Source organism: Lytechinus variegatus, chromosome 6, assembly GCF_018143015.1.
Source record: "Lytechinus variegatus isolate NC3 chromosome 6, Lvar_3.0, whole genome shotgun sequence".
Lineage (NCBI taxonomy): Eukaryota > Metazoa > Echinodermata > Echinoidea > Temnopleuroida > Toxopneustidae > Lytechinus > Lytechinus variegatus.
Genome location: NC_054745.1, coordinates 18,993,747 through 19,015,040, shown reverse-complemented (window position 1 = coordinate 19,015,040; position 21,294 = coordinate 18,993,747). Strand labels below are relative to the sequence as shown.

Sequence of the window (21,294 nt, the reverse complement as noted above, 5' to 3'; positions counted from 1 at the left end):
TTGATGGCACATTTTGACAACTTCTGGGGGTGTTTCACAAAGATTTAAGTATGACTTAGAGTCGTACTTGAATACCGAGTTGCGTACGGTATGAAAGGCTTGACCGCATTGGTCAGATCGTGTCATGAGGACGCTCACTAATGCGTATCTATCAATAAGATCGCGCGTTGCATGTCATGTATACGTCGGCATTTAAGTGCGACCTAAGTCATACTTAAATCTTTGTGAAACATGGTACACCCACAGGGATTATTCGCTTAATTGTCCATACACATTCATTACATGAAAACATACAAAATACCCTGTAATTAATCTGCTTTCTATTTTGAGTAATATCTTATTTCCGCATTCAAGATAAATGTGCAACATAACATCATTCTGGGTGATACATTTAAGTTTTACAAACAATGAAGCAATTAATAGTCATAATAAAGCAATGAAAAATAGATATCAACAAGAAGCAATATTCAATTAAAAGAAAGCAACAGTTTGAACAAATGCAGGAGACCGCCAACGTGGGCGGTGAAGCTAGGAAAGGATGGCAGCATCGTAAAAATGGTACGTAAGTGTTTTTCTTCATTGATCAAGTGGGTGCAATGCAGGTGCAGGTGAAGGAGGGATGCATATGATTCGACGGTTTTTCTTTTATTAGCAGCTATATATAGTCATTGTTGAACATGACTGAATATTTTCTAAAAAAAATTGTTCCAAATACCGTAATGTCGAATTGATTCATGAGTTATTAATAACTTGTGGTTGGTGAGGTGGAGGTTTCCTGATGTGCGGATTGGGTTGAATGAACAGACCTGTCAAACCTAAACATATTATTACAGGACGGAGGAAGTTGATTATTAAAATATTTGAATATTGATTGAATCTTATGGATATCGAAGATATTCAAGGTTTTGAGTTTATGAAACAATGGGTCAGAATGAGCCAAATAATGTGACGGATTTCTCTTTTCTGTTGTGTAAAGATAGAATTGACTTTAAAAGAACATACAATTTTTATCCAGACGACATTACAATATGTTATATAAGGGAGGACTAACGAATTGTGTAACAGGAATAAAGTTTTGTCAGGAAGAGTGAATTTTAACTTGAAAATTATCCCAATACTTTTGGAAACGGACATCGTAACATGGTGTATGCGTTGATTCCAAGTCAAAGATTCATCCATAATTACACCTAAAAATTTAGATTTTTTTGTAACTCTTCTAGGGGTGCCTTCGGTTTTTTAATGTAAATTGGTGTGCTTACGTTAGGTGAATGGTGTCTGAATTACATAAAACGTGTCTTCTTTGTATTAAAAGAGAGTTTTTTGGTTTTGAACCAACATGATGCTTTATCAATTTCACAATTTACGTTATTGTTGAATGAATTAAGGTCTCTATGACAATAAAATATATTGGTGTCGACGGCAAATAAAACGAATGACAAAATAGAGGAGGTTCTAAAAATGTGCTTAACATAAGAGTCAAAATTAAAAGTAGGCCTAAAATGGAACCTTGAGATACACCACATCGAACTAAAAGAGAATCAGAGTCGTAACTGTTAAAATTGACATATAGCCTTCGATTATTTGAAGTAGTCTTTAAAAATGACAAACATTGACTTCGTATTCCATAATAGTTGAGTTTGGAGAGTAAAATATCATGGCTAAGGGTGTAAAATGCTTTACTAAGATCGCAAAAAATGACAATTACGTGTTTTTGTTCTCTATGGCATTTCTTCTTTGTCATAAATTTGAAGTAACTCTAAATCTGTTGAATATTTTTTCTAAAACCACATTGATTACAATTTACAATATTTTGTTTTATGAATGATGAGTCTTGTGTAAACTATTTTTTTCTAAAATTTTAGATAATATTTATGTAGGCGATTACGTGTCTGTATTGACTTCAGTAAACTAAAACCACAACGGTAAACCCATTTGGCTTTCCATGAAATCCTTCTGTCTAATCTTGAGTCAGTCTAAGAGCTACTTCGTCAAAAAGCTCTCTTGTCTAAGAGCATTTCATCTATTAGCCATTTCGTCTAAGAGCCATTTCGTCCAAGAGCCATTTCGTCCAATAGCCGCTTCGTCGAACAGTCACTTCGTTCAATAGCCATTTGATCCAATGTTCTTTTGGTCCGATTTGATCCAACACACACTTGATCCAATTGACAGTTGCTCCACTACCTACTTGATCTGACAAAATGATAATAATTATATAGGATTTGTATGGGCGCGTATCCACCTTGCTAGGTGCCCAAGGGCGCTCCTATATTACCCCGGCTAAGCCTGTCTACCGATTCTGGTGCGCACAGCTTTTTTTAGGAATTACTTCCTGCCGGTACCCATTTACTTTACCTGGGTCGAGTGCAGCACAGTGTGGATAAGTTTCTTGCTGAAGGAAAACACTCCATGGCTATAATTTGAATCCACGACCCTCTGTTGAAAGGCGAGAGTCAGAACCACTAGACCAAGAAGCGCGCACATTAAATACACATTTGGCTCGATGCCCATTTAGTCTATTGTGTAGAAGTATACGCCATTGCGTGGAAATAACTGGTGTGAACGTCCCCGGGTCCGTTGTCTTTCAGCCCCCACCCCCGCGCACACATATATGCACACATACACCCCTTTAAAACTATTGACTTTCCAAATATCAGATACACAATGTACATTGATTTTCTCTTAAGATCAAAATTTTTATTGTTTTTGTAAAATCATTTAACGCATGTCATTTGTTTCAAATGCAACTCGAACTATTACTGGAGGTGATAATATCCCCACTGTACACTGTTAACATGGCAAAAAATTCAAACAAAGGAACAAATACCTTATGTCTTTCCTAGTAGTACCCTAAGACAAATGCGTAAGCTAAATATCATGAGAATCGGTGAAAAGCAGATGAAGTTGTTCAAGCCACAATGTTTTTGCCTATTGTTGGACATATAATAAGTTATTACCATGGTAACTCAATTTCAAACTCATGGAAAAATATGTTTTGTAAATCTTTACCTCAAGATCAATGCGTGAGTCAACTTTCATGAGAACTGGTTGTTGTTTCATGGCGGTGTCACACCTTGGCGTTTTAGACAGCGTATGCCCGACGTATCAAAATTTCTCTAAAACGTCGGCATACGCTGAACTTTGATTTTTTCATTTCTGGGAGTATACTTAGCGTATTCCTAATGAGTTGGACGTATACATAATTGCTGGCGTACACAACTTATGCCCTACGATAGCCTAACGTACGCATAGCGCGCGGCAGCGTATCGCGTACGAAAACGTGTCGTAGCCTATAAAAAGGCTGCCGCTCGACTATTCAAATCAAAGCCGCACGATACATCACCGTATCAACACCACCGCCATGCCGAAGAAAACTCCTGTGAACCCCACCTTTATATACCAATTCTTATAAACGTTGTCAATACGCCATTATACGGTAGCTGTAAGTTATACCTTGGTCACATTTGATCTACGGCGGCCGTACGGGGAGTCGATAACAGCCGTTTTGTTCATTTTTATTCAAACCACCTATATGTAGCTGGTACAAAAAATGTTAAAACGGCTGTTTTCGACTCGCCGTACGACCGCCGTAGAGCAAATGTGACCAAGCTATAAACACGTTCAGTATGTTTTGTGGTCGTCCGGAGCACGTCTTCATACGTCAATATACGTTGGAGTTAAGTTACACATACGTTCAAAGCACGTTACTCATAGGTTAGAAGTAAGTTTTAGGGTACGCTGGACATTATCTCGACGTACATCGACTTATGAGTAACTTACGAGTAACGTGTGTCAACGTGTATCAACGATCGCGTAACTTGCCTACAACTTATGGCCCGCGTGTGCGGGACGTATGAGCCATACGCTGGCATACGTCTAAAAATTTTATGCTTGCACAAAATTTTTCGACGACCTCGCCGTATGACGACGTATACCAGCGTGTTTTAGCGTACTCTTAACGTATGCAAAACCTACCCGTAACGTATTCGACGTACGCCAGCGTATTCGCCAAATTCCTCATACGTCGGGCATACGCTGTCTAAAACGCCAAGGTGTGACCGTACTCACGACTGGTGACCCTTTCTTATGTGATATCTCTATGTAATAAGCCAGTTCGTAGTTCCTTTCTGCGCATGATCAAAAGATTCTACGCATGATCAGAAGAAGGTCATTTGTACTTAAGTGACATGGTGCTTTAAAATCTAATGAGATAAGCACCAATTTTGATGTCTTGATTATTCATATATTCTTTTGAATTGTTTTCATTTACATCCACAAAAACAACAATGCTTCCACGAACGACTGGTATTTCACAGTTTGTTAAGTACATTGTGCAACATGCTAAGATATGCATTCAAAGTAGGAATGCAACAAATACCTTCATAAAGTGTTCATTGGTGGGCTATTCTAGTCACCTGGTCTATTCAATTTCTTCATCCTGCTATGTAAGGCAAGCTTACGTAATATCTTGCTTTGAAATCTGCCTATCATGATGAAAGAAATGAAAGGTCATTTGACCAAAATTGCCCATGAAGTAACTACGAACTGGTCTATTGAGTTATTGAGTTCGAACCTCATCCAGTCATACGTAAAGCCGTTCGTAACTTTACGAGCAGCTTTATTATTTACCCTCCTGGTTGAAAACTAATTCAGCAGTAAAAACCACAATATTCTTAAGCTAATTTGGAGCGTAAAATATGTTGTTACCATGGCAACCCGATTTCCGACTCACACAAAATATTTGTCTCGGACACCTTTACTTTGAAACCAATGAGTGAGTCATATCTTATGAGAATCGGTTAAAAACTAATGGAGTAGTACGGACCGCAAGATTTTCACCCAATTTTCACCATATAATTGTCGTTACCATGACAACATGATTAATTTCTGACACTCGCACATTATATATGTGTTGTACATCTTTAGCTTAAGACCAGTGGGAGATTTCAGGTTTGGTGTTAATATTCAATTTTTACACGATTATAACACCAAACATAAAATGAGGATACTTCCGAAAAGTCAATTACTAGTTGTTGACAAACTGACGAGGATCACTTAATAGATGGAGTCAACTCAACTCAAGTGCACTTCCTAAAAAGACTTATTTTTTGGATATTACTTGGATATACTCATCATTAACCACTTGATTGTTTCGTGTGGATCGTCTAAGATCGTTACTGGTTTTATTGATGATGTGACATCCTGCATTTTTAATAGTTCTGCTGACATTTTCCGTAAGTGCACATACTAGTTGTTTACATAACTTTCCGTACACAGTCCCAGACATGACAAACCGGGTTCGTTCCAACAAATATCATGGCAAACCTGGAACTAAAACTTTTAAGTACAAATTGCCTAAAGGTATCACACTTCAAAGTATTTCTTTTTCACTCAGTCTAATCTTTGATTGCCATCAAACTGTGCCCGAGGGACTTTTGCCTACAGACTTTTACCAGGGCGAACTATCACAAATTTATCCTGAATTAAACATCGAGATATGCCGCCATTTTGTCATTACAAGTAAACATGATCGCCCGACTCACTCATCTGCATCAATGTCTATCAATGACGTCAATAGTTCTTTCGTCACTACTAACAATGATGAAAGTATTCCAATTGAAGATCACGATCTTCCAAGACACTGTATGTTATGTAACGCAGAGTGTGACGTCACTGAACACATTTGCGTGAAATGCAAATGCATCAATCAACGCATAGACCAGCTTACTAATGATATGAAGCAGGTGAAGCACGCCATTGTTGCTATGCTTGACAACCCTCAGTCAAAGGAGAAGTCATCGTCACCAACATCTCATCATCCACCAAGCAGCATGACGTCATCATCCCAACGCAACTCATCTTCAACCACCCGTCCAAACTCACAGCCGTCACCCCCAGGCACATCCAGTCTACCAGTTCATCCTCCAAGACCACGGAAGGAACCTTCGTCATCTCAACCCCCCTCAGGAATACAACCTCAATCGTCTTTTCTTCAGACAACCCCATCAGTCCCTGTACACTCCCAATATGCCACTTCAGAGTCCTACCAGCACGCCTTCCCGCCTTTACGCCCATTGGTGAACTTCACAAATCCTCCATATCCACCAAAACCTCATCCGTATGCCTACACGTCATTGTATCCTTTTTCACCGCCGATATTCCAAAACCCCGTCAGCCCCCACCCCCCGTTCAACCACCAATGTATGACTACACGCCAAGACGAAGATCGACTCCCGCGACGCGTTTTGGTTCCCATGGAAACATAGCCTATGCATCAGTAGTCCGCGGAACGACCACAATGTACGGAAGATGTTGCGAATATTGCGGCGAACCCAATCATAGGGCTCACACATGCAGACACGGAATCCAACTCCAATGTCGCCGCTGTAGTCAGTTCGGACATAAAGAAAAGTATTGCACTTATTAAAGAACAGGCCAAGAAGAGTGTGCCAATGATGGACACTCGTCTGTGCACCTCGATGAACCTCCACGTTTTAATCTAAATAAAAACAATCTCAAATGTATATCGTTGAATGCAAGGAGTGTCGTAAATAAAATTGACGAAATAAGGACAATTATTGAACATGATAAACCTGATGTTTTTTTTATTACTGAAACTCATTTATGTCCGGAAATTTTATCTTCTGAGATTTTTCCTCAATATTTTAACGTGATAAGAAAAGATAGAAATAGACGTGGTGGAGGAATTCTCATCGCGTACCAAAATAGTTTGTCGGTACTCCGAAGAGAAGACCTCGAGACTAAGTGTGAAATTATCTGGTGCGAAATATTGTTTAAAGATACAAAGTCTATTCTTCTTGGTGTTTTTTACAGACCCCCGAATAGTAAGATAGATATTGTATATGAACTTGATAAATCTATGTCTTTAATAACACAAAATGGTAATAAATTATGCAATGTAATCTTAACAGGAGACTTTAATTTCCCAAGTTTGAAATGGATTAACGGATATAATGCCGCATCCGAAAATTCGGTGTTAACTAAGTATTTTATTTCAATCATTGAAAACAATTTTCTTTATCAACATGTTAGTCAACCGACAAGGATTACGGATAAGACAGGCAGCATTTTAGATTTATTATTTACGTCTCATCCAAGCATAGTACTTTCTGAGGAAAACGGAGATGTAAAGGAATATTGGCAGTTTATTAAATCCGCCGTAAAAAAGATTTGTGATGCAAATGTTCCACATGGTAATTTGAGGAAAGGATCAAATGTTCCCTGGGTAGATAAGGTTTTAAGGAAAATGATGAGAAAAAGAAACAGATTTTTTAAAAAAGCTAAAAGAACAACTAAAAAAGTCCATTGGGAAAAATATAAACAATTGAGAAAAGAAGTAAAAAAGAAACTTAAAAGAAACTATATAAATTATTTGCGAAATGATATATGTAACAATTTAAAACACAGTCCAAAACGCTTTTGGAATTTTATTAAGTCTAGAAAATGTGACCGTGGTACAATAGATTGTTTAAAGGTAAATGGTACAATTATTACAGAAGATAAACAAAAAGCTGATGTTTTTAATGAACAATTTAATCAAATATTTAGTAATCATGTTACCCTTGCTCACCCTGAATTCACATGTAATGTACCTATTATGGAGGATGTTCAGTGTACCGAAGCTGAAGTTTTAAAACTGTTAAAAGATTTAGATGTATCAAAGGCGCAAGGACCCGATGAATTACCACCACGTTTGTTGAAAGAAGGTGCGGAACAATTGGCACCTGCCCTTTGCAAGCTTTTTAATATGTCTTTATCATCAGGTGTACTGCCAGATGATTGGCAAAGAGCAAATGTATGCCCACTGTATAAAAAAGGTAGCAAACAGGATCCTGTTAATTATCGTCCTATATCACTTACTTCTGTTACATGCAAAATCTTAGAACGTATTTTCTGTAAACACCTTATTGAACACTTTAACAAATATAACATATTATGTGATAATCAACACGGTTTTCGCCGAAAAAGAAGTTGCGAAACACAACTTATAGAAGCAATCAATGATTGGAGTTATAATATGGAGTCTGGTTCTAGCGTCCACATTGCCTTTCTCGATTTCGCCAAGGCGTTTGACAGTGTCCCCCATGATCTTTTACGAACAAAACTAGAAATGTATGGTGTTACTTCTAAAAATTTACAATGGATTATGAATTTTTTACAAAATCGTTACCAAAGAGTTGTTATAAACGGTGAATGTTCGTCGTGGATTAAAGTTAAATCCGGTGTTCCCCAAGGGACAATTTTGGGTCCGGTGTTATTTTTATGCTTTATAAATGATATACCTAACAATATTTCATCCACTATTCGATTATACGCAGACGATTGTATAGTATACCGTCCTATTTTCTCTGTTAATGATTGTAAAATATTGCAACACGATTTAGAAGTTTTAAGCAAATGGTCTGAAACTTGGAAGCTCGATTTTAATTTAACTAAGTGTAAAATTATGAAAATGTCACGAAAGCAACATGATATAACATATATGTACTCTATTAATGGACAGGAACTATTAGACGTTAAATCTGAAAAATATTTAGGTATCATAATAAACGATTCTTTAAACTGGAACGATCAATGTATGGATTTACATATAAGATGCAACAAAATAATGGGAATTATTAGAAGGAATTTTGTTAATTGCCCAGTATCTATTTTAAAAAGTCTTTTTGAAACATTAATTCGTTCACGTCTAGAATATTCATGTATAGCATGGGATCCCTACAGAATAAAATATAAAGATATGATTGAACGCATCCAAAAACGTTACGTCAGGATGATGTCCAAAGATTGGACTTCAAAGTATAACGAGTTATTAAAACGGTTTAAAATGAACTTATTAGAGAAAAGACGTAAATACCATCGGCTTGTTTTTTATTATAAAATCGTTCACAACTTGATTAATGTAGGAGAAGTGAATAGGTGCACACGAGCAAATAGAATAGGAAGAAATGATCACACTTATAAGATGAATGTTCCATTTGCTAGTAAAGATTATTACATGAAGTCCTTCTATCCTCGAACAATTAATGAATGGAATCATCTCCCACAAATAGTAGTTAGCAATCAATCACTTCATACATTTAAATCAGCTTTGTTAAAATATCTCCAATTAGACACCTGAATTATCATTATGCAAATTTAGTACTTTGAAGAATTATTTATTATCTCCCTGCTGTAGTTTTATTTTCATATGATATTCTGCCTATTTGTATTTCTTATCTAATGTTGTTGATTATGTATTGTTTTATATTCTGGGATGCCGACTTGTATGGGTTTTTCTAGACCTTGTTTGGCAATCCAAGACATGTAAATAATTCATTTTATCTGTCTGAATAAATTCAAATCAAATAAAAAAAAAGTATTTCTAGCCAAGATGATTATACTTATCCAAGCGTAACAATGATTTATAATGGTCGTTTTTAAAAAAGCAATTTTGAAACAGGTATGTCGGTATTGGTGAAACTAGATCCGCCTCTGGTAAAAACAATACAACTTCCACACACATAACTTTATAGTGGGGCTTACCACTCTGATGAGAAGTTAAACTGAATCCAAAGTGCTTAAAATTCTATTTTTGGGGTTCCATTTTATTATTTTCAAAAAGTGGTGTTACAACGTATATATGAATATTATTTATTGTCTTCCATTGCCCTTTTCACTTGATTGAGAAATAAAATAATTCGGCATGTATTTAAGGCACCTATGATTGCCTGGTAGGGGAGCGGGCGCCATTTTCTGAAATGTTCAAGGAGGTGCCGACATTTTGTCGGGGCCCCCGGGATGTAAAAATCCTGGATACGCACCTAACCTCGTTAACTTTCTCCCCCCCCCCCCCCCTCTCTCTCTCTTCTCTCTTTTTTCTCCTCAGATATTTTTCCTGTTCTCTTTCTCACTCTTTACCTAAAAATTCGCCTAATTTCAGTTTTCTTCTAGCATGTCTAGAGACGCATGAGACGTCTCCTTTTGATTTGAATTTGATGACATCGCGCTTTGCGTGCATCAATCAGCTCCTGTAAAAGTTCAACTCTGAAACTGCGCCTGAAAATGTAATGTAACAAACACACAAAACCTGTAAGAAAAAAATGTATCAAATAAATCACCACATATGATTCCACATCGAAATCAACTTTATTTATGCTATTTCGAGACAACGTACACATTTACATCAATTTGTTTCTCCTGAAGGCAACTAAAGGGTAAACAAAATGCGACTATGTAGAAAATTCATCAACGGATAACACTGAATTTAGAAGTGATAATATTACAAATATTCATAATCAATATATCTGGTGGAATGTGTGTGATAAACTTCCCTTTTTTATTGAAACCCAGTTCACATCGCGATAAACATCGCTCCTCATATGCCTATATTTTGACTTAAAATGTAATCTATGTATGGTGATCTTGGGGCTTCTTCGTGCTGAAAAATCAAGCACGTCCAAAATAAGTGCACCCGTCAGATCGGCTGAAAAAGCGAGCATGTGCACCCTCCTCCAGTGCGAAATTCAGCTCGCAAACACCGCCTTGAATGTAGTTGAAAGACTGGCACCCAACGATGTCAGCACACATCATAGCGCATTGTAACTGGCTCACCATTCGCACAGTCTCCATCACGTGACCAGTTAGACAGTAGCCAATCAGACTGCGTCCACTGTTGTCTTTGCCTGGGAGGAACACGTTGGATTTGCTGATCTTGCGAAGTGGAGTTGCTTTGGTGGTAGCTGCATGCAATTAATCAACACATAGTAACGAAATAGTGATAATGGCATATTATTAGCGAAGCATGCCGGTGAAAGGACAATCAGCAATTACATTAACACTATGATTAAAGAAATGTAGCAGAACAATCGTAATGAAATATAAACATGCACATCAACTTGAACACAACATATGGCATGAATATTCTCATCGGTTCTTAATACCAGACTATAAAACAGTATGTCTAATTCATCTGCATGTGACCAAACCCAAAAGTCGCCAGAAAAGACCCTTTGTAAATAGAGAAAGAGAGGGGGGGGGAATACTTGATTTTAAAAGTGTTAGAAGTTACAAAATTTACCAATTTCAAATAATAGGCTTACCTGTCTTTCTCCACATAACACTTTTAACATTTTTAGGTGTGAATTTGAATAAAACACTAGATGCACGGGTATCTTTGAAACAATTTTCCCGGACCTCATGCTTAAGTAATCCCTGAAAGTCAATCCTTCTTTTCTCCTCATTGTTTGAATCTCTCATTGAATTTCTTCTACTTCCATCGAGTACGATTACATTCTATTCCTCTACAAATCCGGAGAGTGTGAGGAACGTGTTTTTTCAATGTTTGAAAGCCAGACCACGAACCATTCGCATTTTAGACGGTGTTAACAGACTTTGGCACGTTTTCGACCGATTTTGGACTGCTTCAAGCCAACTTGCAATTACGTTTGACACTGATAATTTGAAAACGAGCTCATGGACCACATAATTTTTTTATATTTTAACGTCTTCAGAATATATTCCTCTACGAATCTGGAGAGTGTGGAAAATGACATGAAATTTTAACGTTTGGCAGCAGAACTACGGAACGATTCGTATTATAGACGGTGTTATTAGACTTATGCATGTTTTTGACGCACTTTAGGCCTTTTACAAGCCAATTCGCATCACTTTGGACACTGATAGTTGAAAAACGAGCACATGGACCCCATATTTTTAACTTTCGAACGTCTTTCCAATGCACTCCTCTACATAACAACTTTTCCGAATTTGATGAAAATGACATGGATTTCGAATAAAGTGCAGCTTAAATTATATCCTTTTTAAAGTATATTCTCATCCTTTGAAGATTTGTTAATGCAACATTCTTGTCATATGAGGGCGCTGCTGACTCCGAATAGACATAGTTTTGCCAATTAAAATATTTGTTTTCCTACTTTGGTATCCACTTAGTTACATACCCTGAAAGTTTTGTGAAATTTGATTTCTACTGAGTAAAGATGATTTAAACTCATTTGGTGAATTCGTGAGGTATAAGAGAGGCATAATTCCCATGATTGCGCAATATTTTCATACCATTCAAATGCGGCGACTTTTAAGTCCCGTTGACAAAAAAATAAGCACATGAACTTATATTTTGTTTGCATTTTCACAATGCACAGATACCAAAGTAAGTCTCTGTAAAATTTGGTGAAATGACTTGGATATCATTTTAACAGTGGAACGTCCTTAAAAGATGAAGGTGACGATAGAATCAGTCGGCAGAGAGCTTCGTGCATGACGTGTTTTATATATTCATTTCATTGCATTCATTTTATTTTCACCAAAGTACAAAACAGCAAACACCAATTTAACACTGAGCATTATACTCTCTTAAAAATGTTTACCCAGTAAAATGGGAACATGCATGTTAGTTCAGTAAAAAAAAATTATTGTAAATTTTACGAAATGTTTCGTTGAAACAGCCCAATGTAGGGGTAAACATCACACATTTTTGCTCCCTTTCTATCCAATGTTGGGTAAAATTCTACTAAATCTTTTAGTTCTGAATATTTTTTTTCCGTCACTAGTCATGCTAATGTTATCGGTCTGTGGGCTCTAGGAAATGAAGAGCTCACTTGCAAAAGGTGTTAGGTCCTTTTTTAATCAAATTTGATTTTTTGGTCTCAATGAATAGATTTTTAGAATGGTAACAAAGAAAAGTTGAAATTCCTACTTTGAAAACAAACAATTCTAAAAAGCTAATTTGTCAAAAGGAGTTAGGTCCATTGTTCATAAATTTTTATTGTATTCTGTCTCAAAACCTCGAAAACAAAAAAAATTGAAATTCACATTAAAACGTGAATAAAGGCAGCAAAGAAAATAACTATTTTAATGAAAAATAGATTGGATTCATTTCAGTTTATTTGCAAAAGGGGTTAGGTCAACGATGATAATTTTTAAAAGAATATATATAGAAAAAATTGAAGACATGTGGATTTCTTTTTATACCCAATTTCATGTTCACATGATAAGGTAGTACATCATGACAATTTAGTTTTCCATAAGAGTATTGCAGTAAGTGAGAATAAAAAACATGGTTTTTCTCGGAATGGTAAAAAGTGGACCTAACCCCTTTTGCAATTAAATTCTTCAAATATGAATAGATAAAGTAGTCACCACGATGCTACTGGCATGCAAACGTATTTTTACAATTTCCTAGTCAGGGGCGACTATGATCGAGGAACATCTTTTTGAGAAATGGTAGACAATGACTCGAATAACAGTCTCATCTACGTCAACATTTTATCAAGTCGTTTGTAACCAATTTGTCATTAGATGATGGATTACTAAATATGTAGTTGGTCATTATCGACAAAACGGGAAATTAAAAAGGTGCCCTAATGCAAAGATGAACATTTATTGATAATTTACACAGTTTTGGGCAGGTTTTTCCAAATTTTTTCGCACTGTTCTTACCTTAAGGGTCAAGTCCATCCAAGAAAATTGTTAATTTTAATGAATGGAGAAATCTCAAAATAACATTACATTGACAATTTCATCCAAATCGGAAATAAAATAAGAAAGTTTTTCCATTATACATATTTGCTTATTTTTGAAAAAAAAACAGTTGTAGGCACAACTCATTGATGTGCAAATCAGAGAGTCACTCACGCATGAGAGATGATGTTACTCACGCACTCACTATTTCTTTTGTCTTTTATCGTTTGAATTTAGCTGTACAATATTTCAATTTACGCAGATTTGACGATTGTGACGAACTTGATTTAACCACAGATTTTTAAAATAATGTTACTTGCACCTGTTAAAATACAAAATGAATAGTGAGTTGGTGACATCATAACCTTTTCAGAACCTTGATGTAAAACAGTGTCTTTGTACTGATATCGTGTTTTTCCTGAATAAATATATTTCAACAAAATAAATAAATAATTTGTTTGCTTATTTGCACACTGGGGATGTGCATATAACTGTTTAAATGTCATAACTTTCTTGTTTTTTAAACCGATTTTAATGAAATTTTCAGTGTTGTGTTTGTTGGATATTTCTCCTTATATTAAAACCAACTTTTATTGGGGTGGACTTGTCGTTTAAGGTTGGTGTATATCCTTGGCTTGTCTCCCCCATCTTAAGTACATCATATGACTTGTTTCAATAAAATGATGATACTCACCATCGTTGGTAGTTCTGCTGGAAATTTCATCTGCAGTGGTGGTTCCATCCTTGGGTGTAAAATAAATACACAAGACATCAAACATTATCTCAGCTTCTTCGCGATTCAAAGCAGGATCCATCTATAATTTGACAGTAGTATTATTATACGAAGAAACCTGATAATTCTGATCACATTAATCTTATATTTTGCATTTTTTTGTTGGGGGGGCAATATGGTTTTAAAAAATCATGCTGCGATCCCGCCATAGAATAGAAGTTACTTGCCAGAGATGTTTGACTGACGATCGGGAAATATCGCAACTATATATTTATATAGGGACAGAATCACAATCAAAACGGTGGTGCTTCACGGACTGCTGCCCGCGCATCAAAGGTATAACAATTTCGCAGATGCTTTACCTGTTCCAAATCCGTGACCACATTTTGCATTATGGAGGCCATTGTGGTGGTTTGAGTTGCTGGACCTTGCGTGGTTGGCTGTGTAGGATCTTTGGTTGTTTGGCCTGGTGTGGTTGATGTTGTAGCCCCTTGAGTGGTAGGATAAGCATTGGTTGCTGCGGTCGGAGGTTCAGACAGAGGATCAACTATATGGACAATAATAAACCGGGTTTATCATAATTTAGTCCCCTGAATCCTGAGGCAAATATTTCTATAAGACTCCATCAATCGACGCCGTTACCACAGGTGAGGCACGGGGGTGTAATGTATTCAATATGGTTCATATGTATTCAAAGAACACACAAAGGGCGAAAAATCAAGATTCGTTCTCATACTCTTCAAGATATCTGTGATTGAGGAACCAAAATTAATTTTATTCATGTTGGATTTGTACGACTTAGATAGATAGATAGATAAATGGCATTTATTATGATAAAAAATCAATTAGCAGCCAAAGGCTGAATTACATGAATTTGTACAGAGTAAAATTTCAGTAAACAAGCAAGCAAAACAGTAAAAAGAAAAGTATACTAACGTATAACATTGGAAAGGGGATACAACAAAAGTATACAGAGGGAGAAGTAATGTCAAAAGCAGGAATGGGGAAAGGTTAGGTGTAGACTAAATGTATATACCTTTAACGTAATGAACATTTTAACATGAATATATATTTAACCAATGTTGAATGAATAACAATACATGTAGATTAAAAAGTGGATTGCTTGAAATAATGCTTCCCTTTGTAAAGAAACAAACAAAAGCTATTAATTAAGGACAGATTGAAGGAGGAAAACATGTATTCCCCATACAGAGGATTTCGAAATGAAATAGTAATCTGGGTTAAGATTGTTCTCGATATGCTTGATAATGATTCTAAAGAAACACTGTGTTGATGGTAATAATATACAGGAAATGGAGTCATGAACATGATGAATGATAATCATTAAGCATTATCCCAAAAGGAATTAAAAACAAAAAAGAGGACGTTGAAGTAATATGATCTGTACAAAAAAAAATGAATAAAAATGTTAACTCGGTTAGAACATTATGAGCCAGTGACTTTTCGGAAAAGAAAGTTCAATGATTAATGCAGACATTAACAATTACACAAATATTTCAAAAATCAGTTACAGTCTAAGAGAAGCGACAAATAAAACAACAAGGTGTAAAACATAGTTCTTCTCAGTCCATAAGTTTAAAAGTCTCGTAAAGAAGGGGACTGGGCTGTTCCTGTAGCGATCACTTCTCCTTCTAGGTGCGATACATATTCTTCTTGTTCTGAGTGTCCTTATATATGTGTTCCTCTCAAACGCCGCTTGCTTGTCTGATATATTTTTATTTTCTTTTATTTTTGCTGGAGTATATATTTAGCCTGTACAGACGAAAACAAATTAAGATTAATTGATAAACACGAAATGATAAAATGGGTTTGAATGAAAGCGAGATTATCAATATATAATCATTATCCTAAGCAATAATGATTTCCTTAATCAAAAACTAAATTATTATGACTAAAATTTGATAAACGATTGACAAGTTAACCCAGTATGATCTTTCCATCATGTCCATTGTAGACCTGAACTAATGCAATCTAGTGCAAATATTTCAATACTGGACTAGATTTGTAATTTGTAAGCGCTATAGTGTGCCTTTTAATATATCACTTTACAAATTTCCTACCAGGTAGAACAAAACTTGTAAAATGCATGAGGTATAACTTGAAGATTTAAGTTGTTGAGCAAATTAATCCTTGCCTAATCTACGGGTTTATAATAGTTGGTATTGTTTTTTGTTCAATAATCAAAACTCATTTCCTGTCATCGTGGTCCCTAAAAGTACGTTTTAATGTATGGCTGGTGTGTGTAGTGTGGAATGGGCGGGGGGGGGGGGTCGTGGGGGGCGATTCCCCCCCCCCCCAAAAAAAAAAAGAAAAAGAAAGTAATAATTTACTATTAATGATAATAATAGAAAAGAAGTTAATAATAAAAATAAAAAATATATATATACACAATACATAATAATAAATTAATACTAAGGAATGAAGGGAAAAAATGAGATTGATGACTGAGGAAAGCAAAGAAAGTGTTAAGAAAAGGTGTGAAACATACTTTTACATAATATTTCTATTGATCTTACAAAGAAACATATTTTTGTATCAACAAGGGCATGTCCAAGCCCCTCAAAACGATACCCTCTCGTATATTCATTGTAAGCATTATGAATTAATCTTTGAACTGTGAGAATGGATAGATTTCAGTAAAATCCCTTTATGAATCGCCCCTCGCAGTATGTTGGTTAGTCTAAACCACTTATATTACAAAATAAACAAAAAATGTTTATCGTAACTACTTGATTTGGATTTGGTAGATTTGAAACATATTATTTAATTGGGTTAGAAAATAGCGTGCATAATTTATATAGCCTCAATTAGACTTTAAACCGAACAGAAAGTACAATTTCTTAAGATACAAAAGGACAATAACAGCAATGTAACGAAAACTTGATTCCTTGTAATCATCAACTAGGTCATATTTTACCACAATTAGACAACAACAAAAATATCTTACTGGTGTATGAATGCAAACGAAATAAACAAAAATAAGAGACGTAACGAAAAAAAAATATGCTTGTATTGCCATTTACAGTGATATAAAGCATTTTTGAAATTTTACCGGCAGTTCGAAAGAGTGCAAGCCTCGTCGTTTTGGCGCTGCACAGCGGCTGCCGGGCCCACGATCAATTGGGCAAATCAAATTTTCGTAGTTTTTTTTTCTGTTGTCTATTTTGAACAATAAAATATGGATTATGGACTGCAAGAATGAATGGATCAATTAATAATTGAATGAATTAATTAATGAGAGAGAGTAAATAAGTGAATGAATGAATAAATGAACGATGAAAACGTGTACGTGTTTGATGCTTACTGTAAATACACTAGCTTACCTACGGGGGAGGGAGTCAACACCCCCCCCCCCCCTGACGAGCCTCAACCCGTGCAAAGGATGTATCCCTGCCCCCCTGACGAGCTTAAAGACCTTTTTTGTGCTTGTCATTTTTTTTTCTTGTACCAAATCCGTTATTTGAGATTGAAGACTTTTTTTTGTCAAATTTCTTGGCGGACGTTCCCCCCCCCCCATGTGGAAAATCCTAGGTACGCCACTGTGTAAATGTCATGTGATATATTGATGATGAAAACTGAAGAAATTACTATGCGTATGCATTTTTATCACCTTCACAGAGAGCGACGGCCGATGCGTTTTGGCAATCAGTATCCTCCAAGCGGTAGGTGTGCGGTAAATAGTAAACACAGTCCTCAACGCCATTCCCTCCAACAGAACTCCTCGGATAGCCTTGCTTACTATTCCACAGTTCTGTAAGAATAACACACACACCTTTTAAACCCGTATTTAATTTCCTAAGATTTTTTTTTTTTTAGACTTAAATTCATTGACGAAATATCACACACAACAAATCAGTTAAAGATGTCATGTAACGTGTCTAATGCATATAAGTCTCTGGTGAATGAATAAATTGAGGAAAAAAACCTTCTTTTTTCCATTTCGAAAGTGCTAAACGGCACAAATGGATATCAGGATCTCATGTTTGTAGAAACCTATTTCAAATTCAATATTTAAATCTCTAAAACATTTTTGAGAAAGATGTAACTATGTTTGTTTGTGAAATGTCATTTAAATACCATTCATCCCCTTATGTCCATGTGTTTTGTTTATTTAAAAGTTGTTATTATTTGGGCTGGCGTTATGGTAGCAAGCCCCATCTTTGACATCTCTTGAGCTTTATTGACATCATATGCAATTAATCTTAAAATTCTTCGGTGGTTCTTTTACATGCATGTATTACAGTAATATTCGTTGAGTAAACTTACTACTGGATAGGGATAGCTGCGTACCGTCTTCACATTCAAATAAGCCCTCTACGTCAGCATCCGTACAACCAACCCAGAAGTGAAGTAGATGTCCAAGTGCAGCGCTTATATATTCTGCAGCGTAATTATCACCCACTTGAATCATCTTCTCCTTGATTTGGAAAACTACAAGTTTAGCACCCATGTCTGCACAAAACAATGTAGCCCCTGCGTATGAAGACAAGGATAGCTGTTGCTGGAACTTGTAACATCTAGGACCTGCACTGTCCCAGCCATCTGGACATGCGCCATCTACGATATAGACATGATAGAGGCATAGTAAGATGAATGTTCCTGAGCTGAGTTCTTTTACAAAGCCTAAAGATTGTTTTGTATAACTTTCAAAGTGAAATAAAAAACAATAGTAGCAGCATCGAGGAAAAAATGTTTGATTAAATTATGTTCAGTAAATATTTTGTTAACTGCCGATCACAAGTTTTGAACACTATTCATTTCATTCATAGGTCAGAGCTTTGGACTCATAATCGCAAGGTTGTGAGTTCGAATCCCAAGTCTGCCATTGTCTCCACTATGATAAAAATGCCCGAGAGTGATATCTGTCGTCTATAACGTCAGCCCCTATGACTGATTAGCATAGACGTAAAATGTTTCATAGGTAATTGGTTATATACCAGCTTGGCGTTTACCAGCAAAATGCTGTCCTGCCGAGTTCCTGCGGGAGTTACCACAAACAGAATAATAGCCTCTTCAAATACATGTATTTCCACATTAAAATACTCTTAATGAAAGGGTAAGGGTTCGGGTTATTCAAACACTATGTACATAAATGGATTGAAATGGGAAACCTCAAAATTAATATTAATGACAACAATCATGGATTACACATCCTTATCTGGAAACTAGTGGAGTTAGTGCAAGGTAGTATGTCGTATTAATAGCAACAAATAATAGTAATAATAATAATAGGCATTTATTTAGCTCCATCTATCTAGAAATATTCTATTCCGAGGTGCGTTGTTATTATTATTACCCCGGCTTTAGCTCGAGCTGCCTTTCAGCGCTCATGCATTCAAGGAATTTGTCATGCCGGGTACCCATTCACCTCACCTGGGTCAAGTGCAGCACAATGTGGATAATTATTTTTGCTGAAGGAAATTACGCCATGGCCTGGATTCGAACCCACGACCCTCTGTTTCAAATTATCCACTGGGTCACAACGCTCCACGTAAAAAAAAAATAGAAAGCAATTATACCACACAATCATCAAATGTTCGGAAGAGTAGGCCCTACTAGTATGCGAACATGGTGGCTCAGTGGTAGAGCGTCCCCCCATGAACGGAAGCTCATGGGTTCGATCCCCGGCTGAGTCATCACCAAAGACCTATAAAAATGAGACCTTCTGCCTTCTTGCTAGGCAAGATTCATTTAGATCATTTCGATTGGAGAAGGGTACTAATAACATATTATGTTATGCAGGACCCGCTGGTAGAGCAGTTTCCTAACTAGGTAAAAAAAAGCGTGGTTCTTATCATTATTATGTGTAATAGACATTGGGCCTTTTCACGCGAGAATCTTGAATCATCATTATAATGATGATTACAATTCGTCTTTAGAGTTATCTGAACATTCACACGCTCACTCGAAAACCGATTTGAATTCGAATTCCCGAGCGAAGGCGGTACTCTCCATAATGACTTGTCAAAAGCACTGCAACCCAATTCGATGAGTACATGGCAATTTTATTATATACGCTAGTGCTTGAAAGGTAAGGTCCGTGATATGTGTATATATAAATGAATAAATAAATTAAATAAATAAATAAATAAATAAATAAATGAATGAACAAATTAATAAATAAATAGAAATAAATAAATAGAAATAAATAAATAAACAAATAAATGAATAAATGAAAATAAAAAATAAAGATGTTTTGGAGGTCAAGTCTTTGAGACGTAAAATTGTTACCGTAATTTGAAAGAAACTTAACTGAAATTTCCATCTGGAGTAGAATTTTGATTTGTAATTGTGATTAGCGTTCGTGATTCTTGTTTGGTTTCACAAGTGCTGCACATTTTCATTACAATTATTTTCCACTGGAATCATCATTCAAATTACAGTGTACGATTTTGGTACCGTGACTGTGAAAAGGCGGCTAGTGATATTAGGTTTATTTCTAGAAAGAAAAAAATGAAAATGCCTTTTTTCACTGACATTAAAGGTATTGTTTAACTTTGTGAGCAGCCGATTTAAAAAAAAATCTCGAACCAAGATGAAACATGTGTACAAGTGCATGTATTAGAACTAATAAACCCTGAAAACAATCATTATTGAGAATGAAAAGCTAAAACTACAAGGCAAACACCGATTTTGTAAATAGGCGTCCTATAGACGCCTAAATAGTACACATAAGTGTATGGGATGAAATTAAGATGGTGTTTTCAGTTACTTTATGTTTGAATTTTTGAAGCACTAAATAATCATTTTCAAACGCAATTTTTTCTGGGCTTCATTTTTGTAACATATCACAGACACAGAAGACAAGTGTGACCTTCTAGCTTAGATTTTTTAAAAGTCAAACAAATGTTAACCAATCACTTTAAGATAGAATAAAGAATACGAAACAAGTTGATTAATTCATTATTTATTTCTTGTACGAAGAAGAATGTCATCAATGCTAAAGTTGTCTTGTTCACCGAACGGGGTGAATGGAAAATGTTATAATCATGTAGGCCATACATTTTCTCGGCGGTTATCCGAATCGTGGTACGAAACATTCGACAATGCAAACCCATTCAGAA

At 35.9% G+C, this 21,294-nt stretch overlaps 1 protein-coding gene across 1 annotated transcript; it reads right to left on the bottom strand.

Annotated features, from left to right (window-relative positions):
• Positions 1 to 10,188: 10,188 nt before the first annotated feature.
• Positions 10,189 to 18,708, bottom strand: LOC121416553. The gene is made up of 5 exons (XM_041610047.1): positions 18,497 to 18,708; positions 17,841 to 17,981; positions 14,572 to 14,756; positions 14,171 to 14,219; positions 10,189 to 10,739 (listed from the first exon to the last, which is right to left on the bottom strand). The coding sequence occupies exons 1-5, from the start codon at positions 18,678 to 18,680 to the stop codon at positions 10,447 to 10,449; spliced, it is 852 nt and encodes a 283-aa protein (XP_041465981.1). The 5' UTR covers positions 18,681 to 18,708; the 3' UTR covers positions 10,189 to 10,446.
• Between the last annotated feature and the right edge of the window lie 2,586 nt (positions 18,709 to 21,294).

Bases quoted from the DNA above. Each gene is read 5' to 3' on its own strand.
- LOC121416553 (XM_041610047.1), bottom strand. From the start codon at position 18,680: ATGGGTGCTAAACTTGTAGTTTTCCAAATCAAGGAGAAGATGATTCAA. The intron at 17,982-18,496 runs GTAAGTTTACTC...TTATTCTTACAG, and splicing joins GCAGCTATCCCTATCCAGTA to AACTGTGGAATAGTAAGCAA. The intron at 14,220-14,571 runs GTAAAGCATCTG...TTTACACCCAAG, and splicing joins TGGTCACGGATTTGGAACAG to GATGGAACCACCACTGCAGA.